We start from the raw sequence: 27,299 nt of genomic DNA, 5'->3' as shown, positions 1-27,299 counted from the left end.
CCTAAACGTTATTGACTGCTAAGTTGATTATTTACTGGCTAGAACTTTGGTCACTTAATTAATTCCACACGTGTGCTCAGTTCCCGGCGCAGCCCCTCGTCAGGTGGATGTCCAGCCGCTGAACTCCTCGGCTCTCCGAGTCACGTGGCGCCCAGTGTTGCCACGGTTACGGCAAGGCCAGATCCGTGGCTACCAGGTGCATTTCAGCCAGGCAGAGAGCGGTGAATCACGCAACCTTCCCCGGATCAAAGACCTCTTATTGGACGAGTCTCAGGTGACAGCATAGCTAAATATATAAATGATTAAATGGTGTTCATTTGTTATATTCATCCTCCCTTTCTCCTCCGCTCCTTTGACTCACTCCTTCTCTCATCCGTCTCGGCTGCCTGTGGGGTGTGTCTCGTCTGTGGGATAAGATGGAGGAGGATGACGCGACTCAATATGTGAGTGCAGACTACCCGTCCTCTTCTCATTATAAATGAACCAATTATTAATGCATACAGCGCTATGCTGCTAATAGACCACAGATTTAATTATCAACTCTTATGTAAGTTTTCTTCTTTTCTTTTTTTTTTTGCTGATGCACAGTTCTTCCCCAAAAAAGGGGAATAAATCAATAAATAGTGTCTTTTTTTTTCTAAGATTGAAAGGAGTGAGTTTGCAGTATTTGATGGTGGTATTTTGTGTTTTCTCCCGCAGGAGCTGATTTTAGGAGATCTGAAAGCAGAGACTTTGTACTCTGTCTCTGTGGCAGCATACACCACCAAAGGGGATGGAGCACACAGCAAAGCCAAGCTGGTGCAGACCCCGGGGATTGGTAAGCATATGTCAAGTATACATTTCAGTGCCCCAGATTTAGTAGCATACTCAAGAATTGATCGTACAGTAAGCTGCGCCAGGAGATGGCAATAAATAAGCCGACAATCAATTCTAATTCTTCTGTATTTGCGTGATATATGTTTATCTCTATTCATTTTCTTTTTTTCTGCTGCCTACGCTGTTGTCTGCAGTGCCTGGTCCCCCCTCCCTTTGGGTGCGTCTGGGATCGAGCCCGTCAGTTGTGGTGCGGTGGGCTCCTCCGCTGGAATGCTCTGATAGCCGGGGGGCCCCGGTGGAAATCCAGGGCTACCGCCTACAGTTTGGCCTGAAGAATAGCTCTTTAGACACCACGGTGGATTTCACAAATCGTGAGAGAAACTTCACTGCGAGAGACCTCTCCCCAGGCTCCTCCTACATCTTTGTGCTCGCCGCAAAGAGCCGAGCAGGCTATGGAGATGTAGTCCAGCAGGAAATAACAGTCCCTATTTTTCCTCCCGTGGGATACCCCAAAATATCTGACTTTGTTAATGTCACTTGCTGCTCCCTGCAGTTGTCCTGGCTGCCCCCAACCCCAGAGGAGAGCAACGGTGTGATTACAGAGTACACTCTAGCCTACAAAGAGGCTGCACACACCCAACCCTCTGCTGACCCTGGCCCCTCCGCTTTTCCAACCCCCTTTGCTCGTCCACGGCTGATAGCGCTACCAGCAAGTGAGTCGAGCTACACCATCCTGGGCCTCAATCACAGCAAAGCTTACGAGGTGCAGCTCAGAGCCCACAACAAGGCAGGGCCGGGCCCCTTCAGCCCACTACTGGTGCACCTCACCCTGTCCTTGGAAACAGGTAGGGCTGGCCTCCGGCCTCAGGAACACCTTTCTAAGCGCTGGTTCAACTTCACATCTCCCCTTACTGTGGATTTCACTCCAAAAACACTAAACTTAATGAAGTCTGGGCCAGTTCTTACAGGTCTGCCTCTCACCAGTGCACCTCAGAGAGGATGAGAACTGCAAAGTGCGGGACACAACTACTCTCCCCAATCTCCTCCACTCACTCACTTATACCTTCATCACCTACCCTTCACCACCAATGGAAGCAGGCTGAATGTTAATGGATGTTTGCTTCAAGAGCACTGCTTATCACAAACCCTCAGGTAAAAGTCAATACAGGGCTCGGATATACAGTATCTAATAGCGAAGGTAAGTGTTCGGTCTGATTTGAAGCGAAAACCGGCGTCTGGCGCTGTATCTGCAGGTAAGCTTTTTTTATCTGATAGACCTTCACTACCACCTTTTCCAAAGGCTTTGCTGAAGTCTGAGTCTAACAAACACAACCTTACACTCTAACAACGTGGCATGTCACATTTCTGCAGCCAGTCTGTCTCTTACTTGTACTTATTACTCTTGCCATCCACTTTCCTCATCACCTGCCTATCCTCCTAACCATCATGTCTTTCCCCCTCCTCATCAACTGACCGGGCTGTTCTCCATTTTTACAGGTCGAGAAAAGCAGAGGACGCCGCGATTTTAATAAAACGCTTCATCACGAGTGACTTTCTGCCTGTTTGTTTCTTCACTTCCCAGATGTGCCGAGGAATTTTTCGGTCAATCTGGCCACTGAGACCAGCGTTCTTCTTACCTGGGAGTTTCCAGAGACTAGCAACCCCTATCGCTTTACTGTATGTTGAATGGCACGTGCAGTGCCTCATTGTGTTACGTAAAACTCTAATGTTTTAACATCTGTGGGATCCTTAAGATTATAATACTCAGCTTTATTTGGGTCAAGTTTTTGGAAATTATAGAGTGCATTTTAAATAGCAAGAGTTAATTACAGATCAGCACATTGTAGGACAAACAACATCTCAGACATGCAGAAAAAATGTATGACAGGAAAGAGGATAGAAACTATTTAAATAAAGCGTGAAATACTGAGTAACACAGATCTAATAAAAATGTATAAAATTAATATATAAAAAGAACACAAATAAAAAGCAAAACAGGCAATATTTTTTTAAATCCAAGATTGATCAAATAAAAAATGTGAAATTTAAAAACACTTATGAGCTGCTGACTCATTTTTAAAATATTTTTAGCATGCATGACCCCGACACAATAATACACCCACAGATCTACCCACAGGCATTCATGTGGAATTTCTCTGGACTATGAGAAGTTCAATTAAACTGAGCATTTACTGAATATAGCAAAATCCATCTACCAGCACTTTAAAGTGCACTTATTATCTCATTTATTGAATCCAGAAAAGAGGTTTACTGGGATTATATCCCTTGCTAATAACTGACTAGGTTTACTAACTCCTAGTTTACACTGGTCCTGGCTAAGAATAGTTTAGCACACATTCCTCCAATAAAACGTCAGAAAGGGCATCTGGTATAAAAAAAATAAAAAAAAACTAAATCTGCCGAAGTGAATGTGCAGAGCCCCCCGCTGTGATGACCCCTTGGGAGCAGCTGAACGGAATTTTAGTTCAAACTCTCAAACAAACCCATCAAAAAACTTTATTCAGGGCATTTTACAAATGTTCCTTAATTTAGTTCTATAGCATTAAATGACTATTTAAACAGCACACAACATAAAGATTAGCTTCACCAACTCTTTCCCACCCTTCAGGTTGAATATAACCGTCAGAAAATGGAGGTGGACGCTCGCTTGAGAAAGGCAGTCATCCCAAACCTTCAGCCTAACACGAGCTACGACTTTAAAATCACTGCTCCTGAGGGGAACCCTGGAGGCCTTCGCCATCGCATCTCTGCTAAGACATCCCCAACGATCACCATCCGCCGCCCTGAGATCGACCGCACTCGTGACTCCGAGACCACCGTGACGCTTATCTTGCCATCACTGGAGAATCGCAGTCCCATCAAGTAAGGCTGAAAGACTGAGCCTTAGATGCTCTTACAGGCCTTGAAAACGTTGTCATGTCATATAGGGGTGACAGTCATCTGACTTGCTGTGTTCAAGTCTGGTGATTACAGTCACGGTAACAGTATGGGGCACTGATGATAACAGTACATGACTGCTCTAAAGTGAAAATAGTTACAGACAGTTTGCTATTGTGCAACTGCAGCTGTTGTTATGTTGTTTGTCCTCTTGCACTCCTACAGGAATATTTATGTTGTTGTGGTTCCGCTGCGAAGGCCCCGCGGCGTCATCAGACACCTCAAGAGTCCAGACGAAATGGACCTAGAGGAGGTGAGAACCACAACAATAACAGCACCCACTGATGTCTGAGCCTGCGAGGAGGAAAAGACCTATAAACACACACAATCCTATCTCTGAGAACTCCTGGCAACGCTTACCCTTTTTAATTCAATATCAGTCTTTAAACATTAGTCACAGTTATTGGAGCGGCTTATTTTGCTTGTCTGTGTCTTTTCTCTCTTTCTCTTTCTTTCTTTTAGCTGTTAAAAGACATCAGTCAAAGGCAGAAGGATACTCGACAGCAGAAGCAGGTGGACTTGCGCCGGGCTTACATCACAGCCCGTTTCACACCTGCCATCCTGCCGGCTTTCTTCACCCTGGGGGACCAGCTGGACTATGGCGGCTTTGAGAACCGAGCTCTAGAGCCAGGGCAGGAGTACGTCTTCTTCATTCTGGCTGAGCTGAACTCCACATCCGGGGTATGAAAGACACTACTTTACATGTCTTTTCCCTGTTTGTTTTTTTTAAACTGCTCCCACATTCCAGGCTGTCCGCGTTTCTCTCCTGCAGGCTGTCACTATACATTGTAATCAATACGGCCGAGCTGCTAAAACAATAAAATGCCCATCAGTCAAAGTGTTGTAAGCAAAAGGCAATAACCCTCACATACTTCCATCACCACTGCTAATAAAGAGTGAGTGTACCCGCTGTGGCAGTGGAAGAAATATTGCCTCATGCACCCCTGCTATGTATGTGCATTCAAACTGGAATAGACATAAATATACAACTTAAAATTAGACTAGGGTCTTTATATTAGATTTTTTTCATTATTGGATCCCTTCTAGCTCAGGGGATGCTCTTCCAAACTTCTGCAGAACTAATAAAAAGCAACAGTTCGAGCAACAGTAAGGTTAGGTACATTTTTTTGAGCTACTGTCTAAAATGCTGAGGAAAAATAAAGGCACAAATGCCTGCACATTATATGACTGATCACAATTATACGGACATGTTTTCAGTCTAATGCAATCCACTGCAACAGCTCAGCAATAATGCAAACACTGACCCTGTTTTACTTTTGCAAAAAAAAATGAAAAACCTGAGGGAGAAAACAAACGATTCGACTCTACACTTACTTCTCTGTGTCATAGTCTTTAGAATGACATGACAAAAAGAGCAAGAGAATGAAGGCCGATAAATAAATATTTGCCAAAATACATCAAAAGAGTGTTAAATAAATTTTAAAAATAACCAGTCTTATCATCGGTATTTTCACTACGGGAGCAGGATGGATGAGAAGCAGTATTTTGAATGGCACAAATCAAACAGAGATGCATTGGAGTGAAGATCTCACTCAGCCTGAAGAATGTGGGGATTTGTTGTGAGGAAACACCAGGCTCAGGTTTTCAGGTTCTCTCCAGTTTTCCTGGTGATCCTAATCCACACCTGCTGCAGTAATCCACAGAGATAGAGAGTGCATCAAATTGGAATTTAGTCTCAGGTGTTCACGGTAGACCAAAGTAAAACACAAAAAAATAAAATGCCCTTTTTTGTCACTGTCTGTCCACAATTTTGTGATCATCTTCTTCTGTGGTGTTTTTTCGTTTACGTTTTTTTTTACAGAAGATGTACGTGGCCAGCCCGTACACAGACCGCGTGATTGCCCCGGACTCAGACCCGCAGCCATTCGATGCAGGTGACGGTCTGATCTGGGTGGTTGGACCAGTCCTGGCTGTAGTCTTCATCATCTGCATCGTTATCGCCATCCTCCTGTACAAAAAGTGAGTGGGATGGACTTCATAAAAATAAAATGTCAAATTTTCCAACCATGACGCTAACTCACACTCTTGGTCACACTGGGTAAATGCCACAGCAGCTTTGATTATGACTCTTCAAGGATAAGACTGACTTTAGTCAAAACTTTTCACAATGACATCAAACTCCATGAAATGCGCAGAAATCTTTTCATGTGTTTCAGCCTCGCTGTTTGTGAATATTCATTCTAACTGAATATGTCAATCTTTGAAGATGTCCCACACATATAATACATTATATATTCAGTAGGGGTGCAACGATACACAAAATTCACGGTTCGGTTCGGTTCGATACTTTGGTGTCACGGTTCGATATTTTCTCGATACAAAATAAAATGTTCATGCATTTTTAATTTGTCATTTATTAAAATTATAAATATATATTTTAACTCAAAAGTAAGTTTTTAAATTTAACCCTAACCCTTGTGCGTGTTTTTTATTTTGACAGTGAATGCGCACCTGCGGACCACTTATGTGCAGCCCTGGTTATTTAGCTCGTCATATTGCAGCCACAGAAATTATTTTGTCCATGAAACCATAAAGCTGCACTTTCTTTTTGCCTTATAGTCTGATTTGTCATAACTTCTCCGTTTTGTGGTAAGCTTTTCTTTGGCTGTCACTTCTTCACCCTGACCTGTCTTATTTGGCTCAGCAGAACTAAAATATATATCCTGCTGCTTTTACACACGCACTCACATAAGCTCAGCGATTCTCTGCACGATCAACCTCTCACATGTTTAAGCTTGCTGCGGGAGATTTCACTTGTCATGTTTGCGTGGTAAGCTAACGATTAATAAGACAATGTCAGAGGAATTGGTGCGCAAATTATCATCACTCACCAATCAGTACTGTCGCTCTCTATACACAGTTCACGCGATTGCAAAGTGAAAGCAAAAAACAAGCGCAAATTCAAATGCGATTTCAATATGTCACATATTGACAGTGGCTCACCGATGCCAATGACATAATTACCCAGCTACATTTCTGAAAGAATGCAAAAGCATTGACATATATTTTTCCTTCCTATGATAGGCCGACGGGCAGGGCAGAGATAGATTTTGGTAGCCCGACTGGAAAAATCTCTAGCCCCAGGACGTCAGGCTAGCGATTTTGCGAGCCCTGTATCTGATTGAGGAATCACTCATCTTTGGAAAAGAGAGTTTATTACAGAGAAATGGCTCTTTCCAAAATAACAGCTATACTATCCGCTTCTTCTGGGCTATATTCTCAGCAGCATATTAAACATATCAGGTCCCCATAAGGAGAATCATGTGCTAACGCTGTCTAAATGACTCGGGTAAAGTTTGTAGCATGCATGCTTGTTGTTTTTGTCTTTGCACTAGGATGATGTTGGCATAAATGTGCAGTCATATTCGTTGTGTTCCCACTAGTGCTTTCAGGTTAATCTCGTTAAAATGACCTTAACGCCACAACACGGCAAATCTCCGTTAACGAGCTACCCCTGATAGCCCGTGCATGGGGCTAGACAGCCAACACTTAACGAGCTAACTGCGCTAACACGCTAGCTCCCACCCATGTAATTGAGCATTGCGTGGCACATCCAACATACTGTTTTACTTTAGTCCATGACTCGCTTACCTTCAGGGTCATACGTCACATGAAAACCAAAATAATTCCAAACGCCAGATCTGAATGAGGGGGGGAGGTTCAATTTGCCATGTTGCAAGGAGAGCTTAACTTCTGTCTTGCTAGCTTGCCCTGCGCTCTTCCTTCTGACTATGCTGTCTGTGTGGAGCGCTCAGTGGATCTGCGCTCGACAGTGCAGCCTAGGCGGAGTAGTCGAACGCAGATTCACTGAGCGCTCCACACAGACAGCATAGTCAGAAGGAAAGTTGATAAAATAAATTACAAATGTTGTATTGTTCGATACATATGCGTACCGAACCGAAAGCACTGTATCGAACGGTTCAATATCGATACGAATATCATTGCACCCCTAATATTTAGGGACTGTATTTTTTGGCAAACAAATATGTGTCAGCGACTATTTACAGCAACTAGAGTAAAATACATTTGTGGTTGCTAGTGAGTATTTACAGCAGCGCGATTATGCGTCAAAACTCGAGTCAAGATAAACGACGGTGCCATTACTTATCATCCATGTTCCAGCTGCGCCCGTGTGGCTCACTGATGGGTTTTAGACAGTGCAGCAACATTAAGCATACACACTCAGGTACTATGCTTATATCCTTGTTGCACCTCCTGCTGTTATACTCTTCCACGACAGCTCAACATTCACCAAATTCTCTATGAATTTGGAAATTTTGTTCATTCCTCAGACAGCCATCAAGCAGTCTGACCCTGCTGTAAGCCTGTGATATCTGCTGCAAGCCTTCAAGCATTTGAATGCTAATGCAAAATATTGATTTTCCTCTCTAACAATCTGTCCATTTCCTTCCCTTTCTTCCTCTAATTATTCCTGCCCATGCTCCCGTTTCACTGGAAGCAGCAAACCTGACAGGTAAGATTAAACCAATGTCAAGCTCTTTGTACATTTTAACCCACAGTAATTACAAGATACCAGATGCTGTACAAAGAACTTGTACAAGGACTTAAACACTGTATCTGTTAATGCTGTGTTTACGCGAATCAAGCGGCCATGCTAATGACGTGTCAGTACCGAGCCTGCTTTCCTGTCCCCGGTTTGTTTGCATGTGCTAATTGCTCTTTTGACTCACTGGTGTTTCAGCAGTAAGCGCAAAGACTCTGAACCTGGAACCAAGAGCCTTTTGAGCAACGCCGAGATGATGGCCCATCACCCGACCGATCCCGTGGAGATGAGACGCATCAACTTCCAGACTCCCGGTAGGCAGCGTGCGCCTCCACGGGCACCTGAAGAAACACTTTTTGTTCTGAACGATAAAATCTACTTTTGATTGCTCATCGTTTGAAAATGAAATATTCATGCCGGCAGTTTTATTCCTGGTAGAAACCCACAGACGAGATTGAGAAAGTTTTCCTCCTCATCACAGCCAACACATACCTGGCAGCTTCTAGTCGTTTCTGAGATCAAAATGGCTTCTACCCAGGTAGTACAGTCACTGCTTAGTCACGGCTGAGTCATCACGGTGTGACAAAATCTGATTATCTCCGCTCGCCCACAATCCACATGCCAAGCTGCAGAAAGTAGCATCAGAACAAACAGAAATGACAGAAATCTGCCTTATCAATCTTGAATGTTTAGAGCTCAGAGCGGATTCTCAGAAGTTATGCTGTGGGTTAACAGTGATCATTTGTAAAGCAATTGGCTCTCTTCTCGCCAGCATAACCAACCAAAGCCTCACTTTGAAGTAAATACACAGATTTTGCTGCTTCCCACCCCCTACCGAGCGAGATCTAACAACACAGCTGCTTCGGTCGAGGCAACGGGCCAATGAGGCTTCGCTTTCACTTCTTCCCGTTCAGTTAGCACCATCCTAATAACACATGACCTGAAGGAATTTAATCACCGCTCTCTGTGTATTTTTTGTGGTTGCAATTTATAGAAGCGTTTCGGGGTCCTTGTTGAAAAAGGTGGCGAGATGTGTCACCACAGAGAAAGGTCACCTGCCAGGATATTAAAGGGCAAATGAGAAAGATTTTTATTTAATCAATAGATAAAGGTCTAAAGTTTCTTTTTTTCCCCACATGTTCCTGGGAAGCAAAGAATCCCCCTCCCCACACACACACACTCTCACACATACAGAAGAAAGCACTTCAGAGCTTCTTTCATCATGAGAATTTTTCATGCTCGCGTGGCAGCAACCTTGACGCTCCCTCCTCGCCCACTTCTTCTCCCCTGAGATTTGTGCTTTTGAGACGCTGAAATTTGTTTCCAACAAAACCGGCCGATCCTATCTGAGGTCATTCCGGTCCCGACTTGAACGTTTTGTCGTGTTTACCTGCGGGTGCTGCAGTGCCTGCCTTTAGAGAAAAATCAGCGTTGATGTGAGCACGTGTTTGACGGCTGTAGCAGCACAGCGCGTCAAATGCTTTTCATAGTGCATCTGCGTGCATTATAAATCACCCAAACATCGAAAATGCGTTCTGGAATCTGGCATTGTGAAATCTGTTTATTGCACACAGAGTTTGTGTTAGCTTGATTTATTGTTGAAAGTGTTTGCCTTTTGAATGGGGAATAGATTGCTATAGCTTCTCTAAAGAAACGACTGTACGAGGCAGAGGTTGCTTCCTTTGTGTGCATCCGTGCGCGTGTGTGTGTGTGTGTGTGTGTGCGTGCGTGCGTGCGTGCGTGCACCGCCCTCCTAATTAGTGTTCTGTCTGTGTTTGTTTTCTCTGAGTCGCTGCTCCTCTGATCACAGAGAAAGCAATTTATCAAAGAAAAACAATTTACAAACAAACAAACCTCGCCTCACTTTGTCCGCGCACATGGATCAAAATTGATTTTCTGCCTCAGCGTGTTCCTTAATGATATGTGATGTTGTCTGATTGTATAATTATCGTCGCATCTTTGCATATGAGTGATGTCGAGCGGCGGCAATTTAGGTCGCTGAGCTGAAGTCTGCGTGACCTCTGACCCTCATTGTAACGCAGGAATGATGAGCCATCCTCCCATCCCCATCAGCGAGCTGGCTGAGCACATAGAGCTGCTGAAAGCCAACGACAACCTGAGACTCTCCCAGGAGTACGAGGTGAGAAATACTGTATATTATCATTCCATATAATAAATAGATACCATTCTGTTATTTGGCGATGTTAAGCCTGTTAAGCCTTCATAAAACAAGTGTTACTTAACATTTGTTTACCTGCGTGCAGGCTGCTTGTTCATGATTTATTCAGCAGCGCAATTTATTGCTGTAACTCGTCTACATTACAGAGTGCTCTCTTTCCATTATCCTCAAATGCACCACTAAATATGCCAGCACACGCTATTAATGCACGTATTTTGTTGCTCTCTCGCAGTCAATCGACCCGAGTCAGCAGTTCACCTGGGAACACTCCAATCTGGAAGTTAACAAGCCCAAAAACCGCTACGCCAACGTCATAGCGTACGACCACACCAGAGTCATCCTGTCTCCCATAGATGGTGAGGATTTGCTGGAAATGAATGTCAATTAAAGAAGATTGTGAGAGTTCCTAATGGAGGGGGCGGGGCATGTTTGAGCTGACGGGTGGGTGCATAGCACACAAAGAGTTGGTATGGGGAGAGTGATGCGAGAGCTACATGATAGATGAAATCTGAATTTGCGAACAGTGCTGAGACCAACTGTGTGCAGTGGCATGAGACTGACAAACAGCGTGAGTGCATCCAAGTGCAGCCCGCTCTCCTCCAGAACAAGGAGGAGGGGAATGGTTTTGATCTGGAGCTCATGAATTTACGCCGACAGATTCTTGTTTGTTTGCTGTCGTCCACTAGTCATCCAGCAGCCTGTCTGCTGGAAGCCACGGCTGTCAGAAACAAACAGTTCGTTAGGCTGTTGGATGTCATACACGGGGGTTAATTTATTGTGCCACTTGCGCAGATTGCAGTTTAGCAAGAGACTCAGAAGTGTCTCGCTTGCAGGTATCCTGGGGAGCGACTACATCAACGCCAACTACATTGATGGCTACAGGAAGCAGAATGCCTACATCGCGACGCAGGGGCCGCTGCCAGAGACGTTCGGGGACTTTTGGAGGATGGTGTGGGAGCAACGGGCTGCTTCTGTCGTCATGATGACACGCCTGGAGGAGAAGTCACGGGTAAGAAAGCAAGACCTTACCCACTGACCCACATCTGCAATTTCAATTATCCAGAGTCATACTGCATACATGAAACTGAAGAAGAACGTCGCTTTTCTTCTGAGAACTGCAGTACCGATGAGGCTAATGCTTTTCTTCGATCCTCGCAGATCAAGTGCGATCAGTACTGGCCGAGTCGTGGCACGGAGACATACGGGATGATCCAGGCCACGCTGCTGGACACAATGGAGCTGGCCACTTTCTGTGTTCGCACCTTCTCCCTGCATAAGGTACATTATTTCACGCCTCCTGTTCCACCTGTGTGCCCCTCGATTCACTTCTCTGCCCTCACCTCCCTTAAGTTTACGGACATATCCACAGAGAACAGCTTTGATCTCTTGAACTTACAATTTGGAAGCAGGAGCAACTGAAGTAATCATGAGCGAGCAGCGCGTGTGGACACAGAGGATAATAGATTAGTCTGGGCTTCGTGGAGTGTTCAAACCAGGCCAGCCTCCCTGTGTCAGGGACTGTGATTTGATCTCTGTTGGAGGCAGAGCAATTTCTTGTGGCACAGGGCTAATCTAGGACCGTCAGACTGGCGCGTCTCTCTCTGGCCTACTTACAAACAGAAACTAGGCCAGCTGTAGTTTCCAAGTAATACTCCACCTCTCGAAATATTTGTTTATGTGTTGTAAAATGTTGCGTTAGATTAACAAATGACGAAGAGAATAATAATAGTAGGCTGAAGTACTTTTATGTACGAATAGCTTCTTTCAGCTGCTCACCTTTTTTACAGCGGATGTCCTTACCCAGCCAGCCCCCTTATGTTAGGCTGGGGACCAACAGTGGGAGCAATAGATGTGTATCCTGCATCATCATAATAATGTTGGTCCAGCATCAGCATTGCAGCTGACAAATCGCATTGTTGTGATGTCATAGCTTTGCAATGTGGAGTCGAAAAAACCCCACTCTCTTAATATAAAACTCTTTTGGATCAAATAGTCGGTATTTCAATAGCTTTCTATACAACATGGTAAACGTATGATTAAACTGAGGTTTGTTGTTAGCCACATTTAGCTTACTAATCTTGGTTTGGTAGTGATAGTTTTTAATAGCATTAGCTAATGTCTTGGCTAATGCTAACTGAATACTCATACAATATTGTTGTGATGATGTAGGAATAACACCAATACTGGGTTATCAGATTGTGTGTACACTAGCAGTCCTCTTTTTGATATTGGGGTTGTGCTTTTCTCTTTCCCCTGTGAGCTAAAGACATTTTGTGATGTTTTGTAGCTATCCATACATAAAAAAGTTAGCAAACATGCTAACTCCTACATATCAAAATAACCCTTTGTTTCTTGTTTTCAGTTCAATTATTTTGAGTAAATTCTTTTCGTCTTAAGACCAGTGGTCAGTTTTGTGTTTTTAAATGCAGATCCCTGTGAACTTTGATTACGCATTAAATAATTTGCATGAATGAAAACATGTATAAATTTACATTAATTTTAGAGGAAATTTCTGGGATCAAGATTTAATCCGTGTTTGTTTTTAAATTACATTCCTACCAAAATAAGAAACTGGTAGGTTTATGAATTTTATTAAGCATCTGATTTCTTTGCTTCATTTGCATTCGGCTTTGTATCTATTGCATCTTATTATAGTCATAGTTTAATGTGTGTACACACCTTACTCAGTTTCCACTTTTTCTAACACATCAAATATTCTATCTGTCTTAAAACTGATTATTTGGTATATTTGCTAAAAGTCTGACTAGTCCCGTTATAGCCACTAAGTTAAAAACATTATCTTTCCTATTTGGTTTAAATTCTGTATCCTGTGAGATTTCTCTCAAATAAAATCATTCCACTTTTCTTTCTGCATTGCTCTACAAATCCTCCTCCAGGTTTTAACTGTACTATTGACACACTCATTTTATTCCCAAAGGAAATTATTGAACCATTTCATTCCTAAGCTCAAGATGGTTTTTGGAACACACACTTGCAATAATAGATAATTAATCTTGTCAAAGATGGTTAAATTTAACAACTTCCACCTCTTTTGTTTAATCAACTTTTTTTATAAGAGTCTGTGCTAATGAAGCTTACAAATGTCGCCATACAAGTTGTTTTGGCTTAAGTGACACTAACCTCAGTTTTTCTCACATGTTTCTCACATCAGAGTGGAAGCAGCGAAAGGCGAGAGGTGCGTCAGTTCCAGTTCACAGCTTGGCCCGATCACGGCGTGCCAGAGTATCCCACCCCCTTCCTCAACTTCCTACGCAGAGTCAAAGCCTGCAACCCCCCTGATGCTGGACCTATCATTGCTCACTGCAGGTATGCTCACACCCACATTTAATCTATCTTGGAGATAAATAGGATCAATGCGGCTTTCATCATGACTGTGAAGCTTTATTGAGGGAGCGTTTAACTTGGAAAAATGACTGGGAAAGTGGCTGATTTGCTACGCTAATTTCATCTGAAGGTAACAATATCCGACCCTTGCGGAGCTCACTAAATTTCACAGCTGTTTGATCTGCAAAAAACTGAAGAGATTGAAAATTGCATTTTCACTGGTTGGTTATGCTGGGAACTGTTTCTTGGCTGAGTACAGAAAATTCCTTAACTCTCCAGTGGTCAACAGAAATAGTGTGAGAGGACTTGCTATCATTGCGTAGGATGCAATGTAGCCACTGGAAAAATACAGTTTGTCCTGTTCATTCTTTATATTTTTAGTAGATTATATCATTTCGGCTAATTTTTTATTCCCAGTCTTTGGGCCAAGCATCAGCTATTTTTACATTTGACCTGAACTTCTGAAAAGACCCATAAAAACATTGTAATCTTTAAAGAAATCTTACTGAAGAAAATATCAGTATATAAGACGTCTTTCCTCCTCCTATGTCAGTGCCGGTGTTGGTCGCACTGGCTGTTTCATTGTCATCGACGCCATGCTAGAGCGCATCCGACACGAGCGCACTGTGGACATCTACGGTCACGTGACCCTGATGCGCTCACAGAGGAACTACATGGTGCAAACGGAGGACCAGTACAGCTTCATCCACGAGGCCCTTCTGGAGGCTGTGGCATGCGGAAACACTGAAGTGGCTGCCAGGAGTCTCTACTCCTACATGCAGAAGCTGTCCAAGGTGGAGAGCGGAGAGCATGTGATTGGCATGGAGCTGGAGTTTAAGGTGAGAGTGGAGGCAGTGGAGCTGGAAACCATTTAAATGAAATGGAAGGCAAGCAGATTTGACGTCTGATATTTGTTTGAGATGTAGAAAATATTGGCAACATTGTCTCCAAATTTCAAAAAAGAAGTGCCCATTTGAAATAATTGGTTTGATAGTGTGTCTGTGAGTTGTAAACCTTTAAGCTAGACGTGATCTTTGCCTCACAGGTTGGTTTAGTATAGAAAATATTGTTAGAGGCCCAATGATGATATAACACCCATATCTTTGTGATAAAAATAAAAAAGATAATTAGAGCCTGTACTATTTTCAATTTATTAAGTAGTTAAGATAACTCTTGGCTTGTTCCAGTTTCTCAGCTATGACTACATGAATTTATGCTGTTGTTTTACTTTTTGGCAGCAAACTGATTGTTTTGTGTGTTTGGGCTGTTGTTAAACAGTTATTGGATTAAATAATCAATTAAATAATCAGAAAGATGATTTAAGAGTGATTTGAAAAACATTTACTTGATTCATATACTTAAAGATACAGTGTGGAAAATGTCACCAGCAGATGTCAGTAGAGGGTAGATTTCTTACCCCTCTCAATTCAAGTGCATGATTCTATCCATGATGCCCACAGTAGGAAAAAAATTACTGACTGCGCATTTAAAAGAATATAAACACTTTCCTTCATTTTCTCTCCACCCAGCGCCTGGCTAACACCAAAGCCCACACGTCCAGGTTCGTCACAGCCAACCTGCCTTGCAACAAATTCAAGAACCGACTAGTTAACATCATGCCCTATGAAACCACTCGCGTGTGCCTCCAGCCCATCAGAGGACTGGAGGGGTCCGACTACATCAACGCCAGCTACATAGACGGTTACAGGTATGTTTTCGTCCTGCAAACGCTAATATGACCTGACCTCCTCCCTCCGCTGCGGTCCTCTTATGATGGTTTGATGAGTGAATGGACTGGATAGCTTTTCACCACATTGCTCTCACCTGTCACTTCCTGTCAGATCTGTCATTACTGTGTACATGTTGCCACTATTTGTCTTGCTGCATGGCACTCATTTTGGTCCAGTGAAGACTTTCTGATGATTCAGGCATTCAGAGTCATTGTACACACATGTTGTGACTGTTGCTTTTCTTGCCTGCAGCCTGACCCCCTTTTAAGTCTGATTCTTGACAGATGAAGAAACAAGGAGGGAAAAGGAGGTGACAACATAATGTGTGTTTGTGTGCGTTTGTGTGTAGGCAGCAGAGAGGCTACATTGCCACCCAGGGTCCACTGGCTGAGACTACAGAGGACTTCTGGAGAATGCTGTGGGAACACAACTCCACTATAGTAGTTATGCTCACTAAGCTGAGAGAAATGGGACGGGTATGGACAAAATACACAAAGCTAAATAAACAACAGGTCTTGTAACATTGCAGCCCTCTTGCATATGATTACTGAAGACTTCTTATGTGTTCTGCTCTGACAGGAGAAGTGTCACCAGTACTGGCCCGCTGAGCGCTCAGCAAGGTATCAGTACTTTGTGGTGGACCCCATGGCGGAGTACAACATGCCTCAGTACATCCTCCGAGAGTTCAAAGTTACAGATGCCAGGGTTGGTTCATGCTTTGCTTAAAGTGTCCTCTTGCATGTTGCATTCAGAAAACGGTGTAACATCACACTCTGAGGTTATTCAGGAGTATTTTGTCAGTGCTGTTAGCAGGCAGTGGCGCACAGCATGTACTATCGACCTGTAGTGTGTGCTGGTTAGTGTGTGTTTTCTATGTGAATGTGTGTAACACAGCAGGTTCAAGATATTGACAGACTCCTATGGATCACTCATTCAACCATGCTGTCTCCAGATTACCTTGACATTGTGTGTGTGTGTGTGTGTGTGTGTGTGTGTGTGTGTGTGTGTGTGTGTGTGTGTGTGTGTGTGTGTGTATTCACACACACACACACACACACGTGTCAGTCATACATAAATCCAGTTAAGCCTGTCCTGCCCCGACGCCACATTGACAGATGCTCTATTGATCTCCATTAAAGGGGAGTCAGAAAGGCTGAGCAGAAGAGAAAAGATGTAATTGCCTTCTGAGAGGCTGACAATAGCAGACGCACTGACGTTAAAGCTTTAAGTTAACCACAACCACTGATCCAGGATCAGATAACAGTAATCATTAGAAGGAAGAGAGGATATTGCCTGGCAGTCTCACTCCTCAGTCAATACAGCGAGAGGAAGCTTTGTAAATAATCATTTCGAAATAATCACCTTGCATGAAGACCAACTGCACATTCAAGGACAAGCGTCTGAATATGTGAGAAAGACATCAGATAGATGTTCACATCCATATAGTGTGCAGGTTATTGTTTTAACTGATTCTTCGCTCCCCCAGGACGGCCAGTCACGAACAGTGCGTCAGTTCCAGTTCACTGATTGGCCAGAGCAAGGTGTGCCCAAATCTGGGGAGGGCTTCATCGATTTCATTGGCCAAGTGCACAAAACCAAGGAGCAGTTTGGCCAGGATGGACCAATCTGCGTTCACTGCAGGTAAGCACCGGACTTTATATTAGACAACTCGTCATTAGTAATTAAATCACAGTTTAATGTGACTCTCGCCTTTGTAATAACAGTAGTGTGTGTGAGAATCCAGCACACTGTTGATCTGACACACTACATACTCTAGTAAAATTGTTTTCCTTTGTGGCTGCAGTGCCGGCGTGGGGCGGACAGGTGTCTTTATCACTCTGAGCATTGTCTTGGAGCGGATGCGTTACGAAGGGGCGGTAGACATCTTCCAAACTGTCAAAATGCTGCGGACACAGAGACCAGCCATGGTGCAGACTGAGGTAAACACACACTCATTAACCAGGGCAGAGACAGTGAAGTAGAGCGCTGCATTAATGAGAATGGTGGTATTTGACATTTAGCTTATTGTTTATTTTAACTATTTGGTGATTAAAGGAAAATCTCTCTATTAAAGTCTTTTTGTAAAGAATAATGTGGATTAAGAAACCATTAGATTCATATTATCACCAAGCGTTTAAAATTCACCCAAAGTATCAGAGATGGAAATGTTAACCACATAAACGAGATCATAATTCCACTGGTTGTGTATGTATTTGCAGTCAGATCTGGGAAAAGAACAGAAATGTCACTAGCATAAGAGTTTAGAATTATATTCATTATCTGCCCAAGAAGCTAAAGTGCTTCGCAGCTTGGCATGCTGAACTGTACTGCATATTTTTAATCCATGCTACAATAACACAGGCAAAGCCTTAATGTCATTTAGGCAGCGCTAGCTATTGATGAGCAGTCCCACCCACATCAATATACATTTGCATTAGCATAAGTAGGACACTGAAAGGAGGAAATAGCCCCCAGAGTGTGAATTTTTCATTGTAAACTGTAACAGCAACACACACAAGCTGGTGGAGCACTTTGTAACAGTGTCATGTTATATTCTGTATACAGAAGCAAGGTATGCACATGGTTTAATTCATAGTTTTATTTGCATAAACATGTGAACGCATATTTGATAAAGTGCTGTGCTTTACACTATGCACTAGTGCACTGTTTTACTATATGTAAAAATTAGAGATGGCACGATACCACTTTTTTATGTCCGATACCGATATCATAAATTTGGATATCTGCCGATATGATATGAATCCGATATAGTGTTTTTAATCAATAAAACTGTTTTTTTTTATATCTTGCTGCATTTTGTATAAGTTCATACTCAAGTTTTAAAAAACAAGAGACTGAAGCTATTCTGTTATACCTGTATGCAAAAAATACACTGCAACCAAAATATTTCATAGTTCAGCAAAACTGATCAATCTAATGAACTTAAACCTGCTCCATCCTTCCTATTCTGGTATTTTAAAGAGTAAGCAACCTAACTAACAGGGTTGAAAACTCCCAGCAAAAAAAAAAAAGAAAAAGAGAAAGGGAACCCTCCACCCTCCACCTCATGATGCTTAATGATGCATAATCAACTTTAATTTGATGCAGTGTGAAGAAAAATGCACAGAAATCAATTATTTTTCTACAGTATTTAAATAGATTCAACATCTTTCTTCAACAGAATTGCAGACTGCACAGATGGTATCTTCCCAAAGGAAAAAGTACTATAGCTTACTAGGGTATATTAGACTTAATAGTTACTATATACAGTAATGGACTTCTATATATTTCACATCAGATTAAAACTTTGGGTGTAAGATTCAGATAATTATTTATTAAAAGCTAGACATTTTAAATGAGAATAAGAAAGAAAAGTATGTCTTTGTGCCCCCTTTTCCCTGTTCATGCCCCTGGCTAAACTTTGCCAGGGGGGCCCCTGCACAGTTACCAGCCGTCAGCTGCGTAGAAAAGGATCCTGGTGTAGAAAGTAATATTAAATACATTCTAACAACAGATTATCAAGCTTAAACGTGCTGCTGTTGTTCAGCCGCTGGTTTCCTCTTTCTGGCGCAAAGTGGGCAATAAACAAACAAGTGAGAAAAGCCGATCAGCTGATCATTGATCAGTTTCAGGATTGAAGTAGCAACAGGAGAGGGAGGGAGAGAGAGGCAGTCGCTCCATATATCGGTGGTTAAGCTTAACGCTGGAATGCTTTACAAACATTCAGAGATGAACTTACACACTTGCTTTACTTCTCTCGGAGATGAGATGAGGCTCCAAATGCTCAACCAGACCGTCGACAGGTCTCGCGCCACAGCCACTCTATCACCTGACGCATACTGCTCCAACGTGCTACGGTTATGAGCCGAGTTATGTTTTGTGAGGTGCTTTTTTGATATTTAATGGATCGGATTACATTTTTTTATTTCTCTCCGATATCCGATCTAGTAATTTAGGTCAGTATCGGACCGATGCCGATACGTAATATCAGATCGGTTTATCTCTAGTAAAAATCTGACTTTTTCATGTTAATTGTAAGGAATTAATGAAAATATATTTCTAAGTGTGCTCGAGTGCTAAATGCATATTCATAAGTATACAGCATTGTGCAAAGGTCTTGAACCACCTGATTTCTCTATGAGCAACAGTTCTCCTGGCTTTCTGCTGATCTTTTAAAGATTTTCTTTGGACATTTGCTGCTTTTTCACTCATTTTCAGGCCAGTCTTTTTACCTGAACTGAGCAGTGTTTTTCATTTGTTCCTAAGCCACTCAACACTGACCTATGAATCATTTGAGAAACATGAATGAAAAAAAGCATATACCTCAAGGGAGAAGCCACTGTTGTGTCTATACATAACAGAAACCTTAGCTAAGAGCCAGTTTTAAAGTATCTGTAAGCACTTTGTTACTAGCAGCTTGTTGTAAAGCCACAGGCTTGGTTTGGAACTGCATTTCTTCCAAATATATGACACTCTGTTTATGGGAAATATATTTTTCCCTTATTTGTACTTGTGTTTTTCACACAGGACGAGTACCAGTTCTGCTACCAGGCTGCTCTCGAGTACCTGGGTAGCTTTGACCACTATGCAACGTAAGAGAACAGACAACCATCCATCCATCTTTCTGCTTTGAGGTCCACAAACAAAACCAACCGAGTGAGCCAACAGAAAGACGGCGTGAGATAAACGTGAACATTGAACCTTTTCCGGGAGCGAGATTCAAATTCTGCACCAACGAGGACAAAAAGCAACAAAAACAGCAACAAGAAAATCTCTGTCTAACAGCGTCTCAGCTGGAGTTTCCCTGAGGAGCTGCTGGGTGTGGAGACTATCCATGTGTAATCCATATACTTACCTCAGTGTTCCAGTGTGAAGGACGTATAATACATGTGTGTTGTGGTCAGCTATCTCCAATATGAACCAGTGAAATACAAATGGCTTCTGAACAGGAATTATGATACTCTATGTGTATAAAACAAACAAACAAACAAAAAAAGATTTTAAAAAAACTAAACAAAAAAAACACAAGAGCCTGGATATTTGCTGCACCCTAAATGGGCTTTTTATCCTCAACTTTGTATCTATTGGTTTGATGTACTAAAGGGGTTACAAAGTGCAAAGGTGAACGTTTCTATGTGTCTGTGAGTCTATTTCTAAGGTGTCTACTGCTACCATCAGTAGTCCTGCCTGTAGTTTGACTAGGTCGTGGCTCAGCAGAAGCCTTCAGTATGGACTCACCACCCCGAGGACTGTTGGAGAAGCATGTGGATGATCATTTACCTGATGCACAGTGCCAAGAGAAACCATGCAGCGTGAACATAAACTGTGGCCTAAAAGGAGAGGTGACTCCTTCTTTCATCCAGCATAACATAATCAGACTAGAGACCGCTCCTTAAAAAAAAACACAACACAATAACAAGGATGAGTTGGCAGCCCCAAACAGCTGACCTCGAAACAGCGATTAAAACCTACTGCTTTCTTCACTCAACAAAGCTTGCTCGCTATTTGCTGTAGTCCTTGTTCATCTTCCAGCTCGGCTCCTCTTGATGTCAGTCCTATCGGTTCAGTTCAGCAGTGGCTTACTGAAGAGAGGCTTAATGAAAGAAAGAACTGAGCTCCAGTCAGTGTCTTTCTCTCTCTTGAGTTCAGAGAGCCATCTTTCTGTAGATTTTTCTGTTTTCACTGTATGTCTTTGCCTTACGTTGACTTTATTTTTTTTTCTTGCGTCCTTCACATGCTGCTTCATGCTCGCGCAAACCGTGTTAAAGCTTTTATTGCCGTGCATTGTCTTCACTCGAGGATGAAAATTTTTTGTTTGGTTGGTTTTGTCCCGATCATCTTCCTCCACTGAAGTTCTCCTACTTGAATTTTGCCGCTTCTGCAGTTGAACCCTTGTGTTAATTGCTTTTCCTTGCTAAGGCTACCGTCAGTGAACGATTACAGGAAAAAATTCAAATTACATTCAAAGCTAGTAGTGAACCGCTCACTTTCAACAGTCCTCTGCCTCTATCCCATCCTCCTGTTAACCCTATTAAAAGTTTCTCTTTTCCTTAAACCCTTGTTGTACAGAACATGCTCAGCTTTACCGACTGATAGATCCCCGCCCTCCCCTTCCAATTAAGTATGACTGCACAACTCCTCGATATGGTTGTTTATCTTTTTCTGAATTTGAAATGTAGTCATGATTGGTCCCACGTGGTGATTAAACAGCACAGCGATGTTCCAATATAGCAGACATCTCGACCGAAATCACCGATTGTGTACATACAGTCTATCATTGGAGTCCTATACAGTACAGTTGCATAACGTCTGAGCACAAAATATAACGTGGGATTGGATGTGATGTAGTACTTATTGTCGCGAAAAAAGAAAAAAAAAAGAAAAAAGCCTTATTGTTATTGTTCACTTCGTCATATTTATTTCGTATGATTTTTTTTAAAGGATATTTATTATGACTGTTTTGTTATTTTTTAAGTTTGTTTTTATTTATTTGGGATTTCTAGCAGTTCTATCCAATAAGACGATGTTTATTTGCTTCTTTGGCGAGCCATTGTTAAAGTATGATATTGTCACTTTTTTAATTTTGTCTTTAACCGTCCATTTTGGTGCTTTTTTTTTCTCCTTTTTTTTAAAAGAAAATTGCTTTATTGTTATAACGTATGCCCTCAGTGTAGGGTGCTATTTGATACTGATTACTGATGTCCAACTAGTCAGCTAGAGATGTACGTACAATAGAGGCAGGACTAGCTTCAGTTTACAGAGATGCCCTTTCGATGCTCTCCCTCGTTCAACCTCCATAGCTGGAGGTACGTTTCACCCCACCGTGATAGGTGTAAGGGCATCAGAGAAATTAGATATATAGAGCAGACTACAGGGCAGATCGGTGAAGACCTCCTGGCAAGCTGTTGGTGTTTAGTTTGCTTGAAAGCACATGGTAGCAAGTGTATTTTTGACAGAGAATGGATAAGAATTGCCTAGCTACACACTTTACACACCCTGAAAAGTTATTGTTTGAACCTGAAATTATTCTCATATGAACTCTATGTGTGGTCCATAAGTCTTGACAATGTTTGACATATATGAAATATGTTATTCCTTCGATTTCTAATGATTATTGTGTCAAGAGAAATATAAAAGGCACACGCGAAACATTATATGAAATGTGTTGAGGGAAAAGCTCTGGTGATGCCATACCCCTCACTTATGTACCTGTTCTTTCCTTTCGAACCATAGATGTAGATATTGTATCTCGACTTTGTATTAAAAGCAGGATGATTGGATATACAGCACAATGAGCTGCTTGATTCTTGTGGGGGGGGGGGGGGGGGGGTAGCTCTTTGGTGTGATTCACTCTTCGATCACTAGATGGGGCCAAAGTAGCTGCACCTACTCTTCAGTAGTGCGCACACAAACAGAATCTGTTTGGATTCGGTTTAGCCTCCTTTTTCCACTCAAAATGTACAAAATTCTTTAGCTTCAGCTTTTACTAAAATCTTGAAAAATTGCAGGTGAGTTCTTGGTCTTGCAGGTACTTCTTGTGCTAATCAAGCAAAAAGCCCTGCCTGAATGTAAAAAGTGCAGATGGTTGACTGAAAATGTTGCCCTATCCAAACTGAGAGAAAGAGACGACCATTTACACTGATTGGTCACTTCATTAGTTCCACCTTCCTTGTGGTTGTTTAAACGATGATCAGTTGGTACAAAGGGCTCAAGTACTGTTGCCTTCCTATCAGCTCCAAACAATGTACTGATTCTTCTCTGACTTCTGACATCAACAAGGGATTTTGGCTCAGAGAACTGGAGCTCCCTTACTCGGTACTCTTGGTGTTTTTGTGGGAAAATCCCAGCAGATCAACAGTTGTTCTGCACTGGTGCCAGACAGACTGGTCCGCCACTTAAAATCAGCTCACTTCCCCATTCTGTTGCTCAGTCTGAGCTTCATGATCCCGTATGCACACCGAAATGCATCAAATTGCTGCCATGTGATTGGCTGATTAGATGTTTGTGTTAAAGAGCAGGTAAACCCAATAAAGTGGCCGGTGAACGTGTATGCACTTTCTAGTCTTACTAACCACTCAGAGGGTTTTCAGCAAAACAAAGAATATTCATGCATTCAGATACATATTCATGTAGCTCTTTATCTTACCTATAATAATGAATGCATGAGGCACAATTTGACGTTGACCAATATTCTTAATTTTAGTCTACCTACCTCGTTCCTGAGCCTCGGCCACCTCTACATCTTCAGTATCGAGGTTTATTAATGAGTTTTTTCAAAGGATTAACTCTAAATATTAACAATAATTTTTTTTTAAACTTTGACTTTTGACTATTTAAGCTCAGCGACAAGTTTAAAATGTTATAATCCCAAGTTCACGTATCCATAAGGCTTTGACTCTATACAGTTCTAATACATTATATCTAATATATCATCTCTATAGCACAGTAGTGACGATGTTCATTATAAAAATCTATAACTGTTGTCACATCACAGGTTCCTTACTTGATAAAATTAAGTAGGCAAGTAAATTTTATTCCTATAGCACATGTAAAACCAAAGTGCCTTATACTAACATAACAAAGAATATTCAGGTTCGTGAAAAATGTATGCCACACACATTCACAATGTTTACATGGAATAACTTAACAACAACCAATCGTCCAATCACCATTCCAGAAATCAGCAGTTTCTAAAAGTTTGACAGAAATGTTTGTTTTTCCAGAGTTTCAGTGTAACGACTGCAAAGGCACAAGCCCCGACCTCAGGATGATCAGGAGTGTTTGAGAATCAGATCTTAATGATTTTAAACAATACATGGATGCCACAAATCTGTCACGTGCAGTAACAAGACCATTTAAACACAAACAATTAAATTGTTAAAAATAGAGATTTTGATGTGTCTGTTGGGAATTTAAACCAGCCTAATAATGAACAGAACTCCATTTCAGGTATTTTAAATGGAATTTTATTCAGTTAAAATTAAACTTTTAACATAAAAATTATATTTAAGATACCTCCACTTCTTCTAAATAGTCAAAAGTAAAAAAATTTCACATTACAAAAATGTCTTTCATCCCTCACCCCATCCATTTAAAGCCACCCGTCAAAAATATGGATTGAACAAACCAGAATTTATGGCAGATAGTGACGGAAACCAGGACTGGACAGACTACTTTCCTTTCATCAGGAATGTTGCTCCTCGGATTAGTGATAGGGTCTGTTTTCAAAGCACATGCCATGCACAAAGAGATTATCAACTGCTGTTCACTAATGCTCACGAACTTGCCTGTCCTAGGCAGAGCTCTACACGTGTCTGACGTCTGGACTAAATCTGAAAAATCTGCCTGCCATCCTCATTGTTCCTGACTGTTATCGGTCTGATATGAACATCTGCTGCATCTTACACTGTTTCTTATCAGACGGGGCCAAATGTTAACTTACTATTTCTTTGAAATCTCTCTAAAAGCCAACCCCTCACTGCTGTTAAATGTTGCACAGAGGAACAGAAAGGGAAAGTCAAGAAATGCATTGTTCTGTCCATGAAAGGCACGTTTACATGCGCTTTCATGACTCCATGCTGGTGCACGTCCTTAATGAGATGTGTTAAAACACGTCAGGTATGTTACAAAATCAACATTATTTGCCTGTACACGGTTTTGTGCCCCAGTTGGTTCCACACCTACAGACAAGTCACAGCAGTCAGTGTGAAGCACCCGTGATGGTGTCAGCGTTAGGGCTGAAAAATTCCTATTATGTGAATTATTTAAACACATATGCTTGAATTTAATTTCACTCTGATTGACATTAATTGTACATAGCGTTTTTCTGTCGGTACATTTTAAAAACTCATAAACTGTACAGGTTAAAAAAAAACACTCAGTTAAATTAAAACTTTTATGTTTACACAATTTCTTTGATTACCTTTCTTTTTATAGCAGTTATCACTAAGGAAAATCTGATCATCAAAAAAACAAACTGGCTGCTCAGTGGAGGAGGAAGGAAAAGAAAACCAAAGAAAGATCCTTAACCTGAGTTGATTTTATACTTCATAACAGAAACAGTCTTTCTACCGCAAGAACTTCTTCACTGCTTCCATAATACGCAGTATTACTCTGCATGTACATGCAGTACATAAGTGGGCGAAATAAATACTAAAGTGTGTTGCATATTACTAGAAAATGCAACTGTATAAACTTTATTTTCATTCTTGAACTTGTATACAAAAACAAAGAGATTTCCTAAGATCCTCTGTCAGAGCAGACACTTTTGTTTCAGTTCTCAGAGGTTGTGGCTCTGTTTCATTACAACATCTCATTAAGAAAACATTGCTTCATTATTTACACCTGTGCTTTCCCCCTCTCGCATATCAAAATATGCCGCGATGCAGAAGAGCACAGTTGTTTTGACAATCTAATATTTCATTAATTTGCAAGGTGGTCTGCAGATGGCACCGGGGTGCAGAGGTTAGTGCGATTTCCCAACAGCAGCTGAAGCCTCCTGCTTGGCTCCTCTCTGTGTGAGTTCTCTTTGTGTCTGCACCACTTTTGTCCCATATTCCAGAGACATGCTGCTTTAATTTGGTATTTTAAATTGGCTTTAGGTGTGTGTGGTATTAGCCCTGTGAGATGGACTTAAAAATTCTAAAAAATGGTCAAACTGATTCGACTTGTTCACTCGAGTCAAAGTAAAGAAGTACTGAAAGTATACAAGAAAAAGTAGATCTTTATTTATTTGCCAAGCCATCTGAACCTCATGTCACATTAATATTAATGCAACTTAGATCCAATTCTAATGAATGCACCCAGCTTGAACATCTGTTGCGTAGAACACAAGCAGAGAAACTTAAAAAAGGAACTATTTTTGCTGTTGCCTGCATTGTAGATGGGTGACCTTCCCTTCAAAGCTAAAATAGAAAAATGAATAGACCCAGAGGTTAAAGTGGGGTTTGGCAGGTGGAGAAAAACAGTTAGAAACAGCTACAGTAATTTCCAATGTGAACAAAGCCGATTTTTTTTTATGATATTTTATTATGGTGATCTATTGTACGTGTAATCATGCATGGAAATTAGCTATCAGCTAACTCTGGTACAATGCATCAAATGGCAATACTGACAGCCCCTTTTTGAATAACATTCATTTAAAAAAGAAAGAAAGATGTTGCATGAGCTAACACGGCTGATTTTTAGCCTCCAGACAGTATAAAGCTAATATACAGGTGGAATTCAGTGAGTGAATCTAAACGTAACCTAACTCTGACCATGAACACCACAGACACTCTGCACAAGTCTCACACAATGCATAAGTGTAAACTTTGCCACAATACCTCCGCCTGTGTTAAACTGCCTGGAAATTTCATGCAGTCTTTAAAAAATAATACGTTAGTATACTTCAATTTGTTTTGCAGGATGTTTCACTGTATAAACAACATAACTTCAGCAACAAATCTTGTGTAGCTTCGATATCCGTACAAAAAAAACAAAAAAAACCAACTGAAATTACTGGTTTATCAAATCTAAATGAGTAGTGCTTACGTTTAAAAAATAATCTCGTATCTTCCTCTTTTGTCTTTCTGATATCTTTCTGTATCTTGGAGTGATTTTATCTCACATTCTTTTCTCTGTCTGAGAACTACAGGAGCGAAACCTTTACTTTTAACTTCACCTTTGTACACAAACAGGTCGCGTGTTTGCCCACATTTGCTGAGCTATTAGAAAAATTACCTGCAACCTTGCTTCTTTTACATAC

The 27,299-nt window shown here is 41.6% G+C and overlaps 1 protein-coding gene across 1 annotated transcript in view; it reads left to right on the top strand.

Moving 5' to 3' along the window:
* LOC113011369 (receptor-type tyrosine-protein phosphatase S) overlaps positions 1-20,790 on the top strand; it is a 69,377-nt gene extending 48,587 nt beyond the window's left edge. The window contains exons 14-36 of the mRNA XM_080293383.1: positions 81-274; positions 417-443; positions 700-817; positions 1,011-1,661; positions 2,399-2,493; positions 3,446-3,699; positions 3,940-4,027; positions 4,237-4,455; positions 5,597-5,754; positions 8,255-8,269; positions 8,501-8,613; positions 10,342-10,439; positions 10,711-10,834; positions 11,312-11,487; positions 11,637-11,756; positions 13,651-13,805; positions 14,377-14,662; positions 15,353-15,531; positions 15,903-16,029; positions 16,133-16,258; positions 17,040-17,194; positions 17,358-17,493; positions 20,081-20,790. Of these exons, the coding sequence (XP_080149509.1) occupies positions 81-274; positions 417-443; positions 700-817; positions 1,011-1,661; positions 2,399-2,493; positions 3,446-3,699; positions 3,940-4,027; positions 4,237-4,455; positions 5,597-5,754; positions 8,255-8,269; positions 8,501-8,613; positions 10,342-10,439; positions 10,711-10,834; positions 11,312-11,487; positions 11,637-11,756; positions 13,651-13,805; positions 14,377-14,662; positions 15,353-15,531; positions 15,903-16,029; positions 16,133-16,258; positions 17,040-17,194; positions 17,358-17,493; positions 20,081-20,149 (3,683 nt within the window). The 3' untranslated portion in view covers positions 20,150-20,790. The remainder of the gene's footprint in view (positions 1-80; positions 275-416; positions 444-699; positions 818-1,010; positions 1,662-2,398; positions 2,494-3,445; positions 3,700-3,939; positions 4,028-4,236; positions 4,456-5,596; positions 5,755-8,254; positions 8,270-8,500; positions 8,614-10,341; positions 10,440-10,710; positions 10,835-11,311; positions 11,488-11,636; positions 11,757-13,650; positions 13,806-14,376; positions 14,663-15,352; positions 15,532-15,902; positions 16,030-16,132; positions 16,259-17,039; positions 17,195-17,357; positions 17,494-20,080) is intronic.
* Positions 20,791-27,299: the final 6,509 nt, after the last annotated feature.

Source organism: Astatotilapia calliptera, chromosome 18, assembly GCF_964374335.1.
Source record: "Astatotilapia calliptera chromosome 18, fAstCal68.1, whole genome shotgun sequence".
Taxonomy (NCBI): Eukaryota; Metazoa; Chordata; class Actinopteri; order Cichliformes; family Cichlidae; genus Astatotilapia; species Astatotilapia calliptera.
The sequence above is the reverse complement of the archived record's forward strand: the minus strand, read 5'-3'. Positions and strand labels throughout refer to the sequence as shown.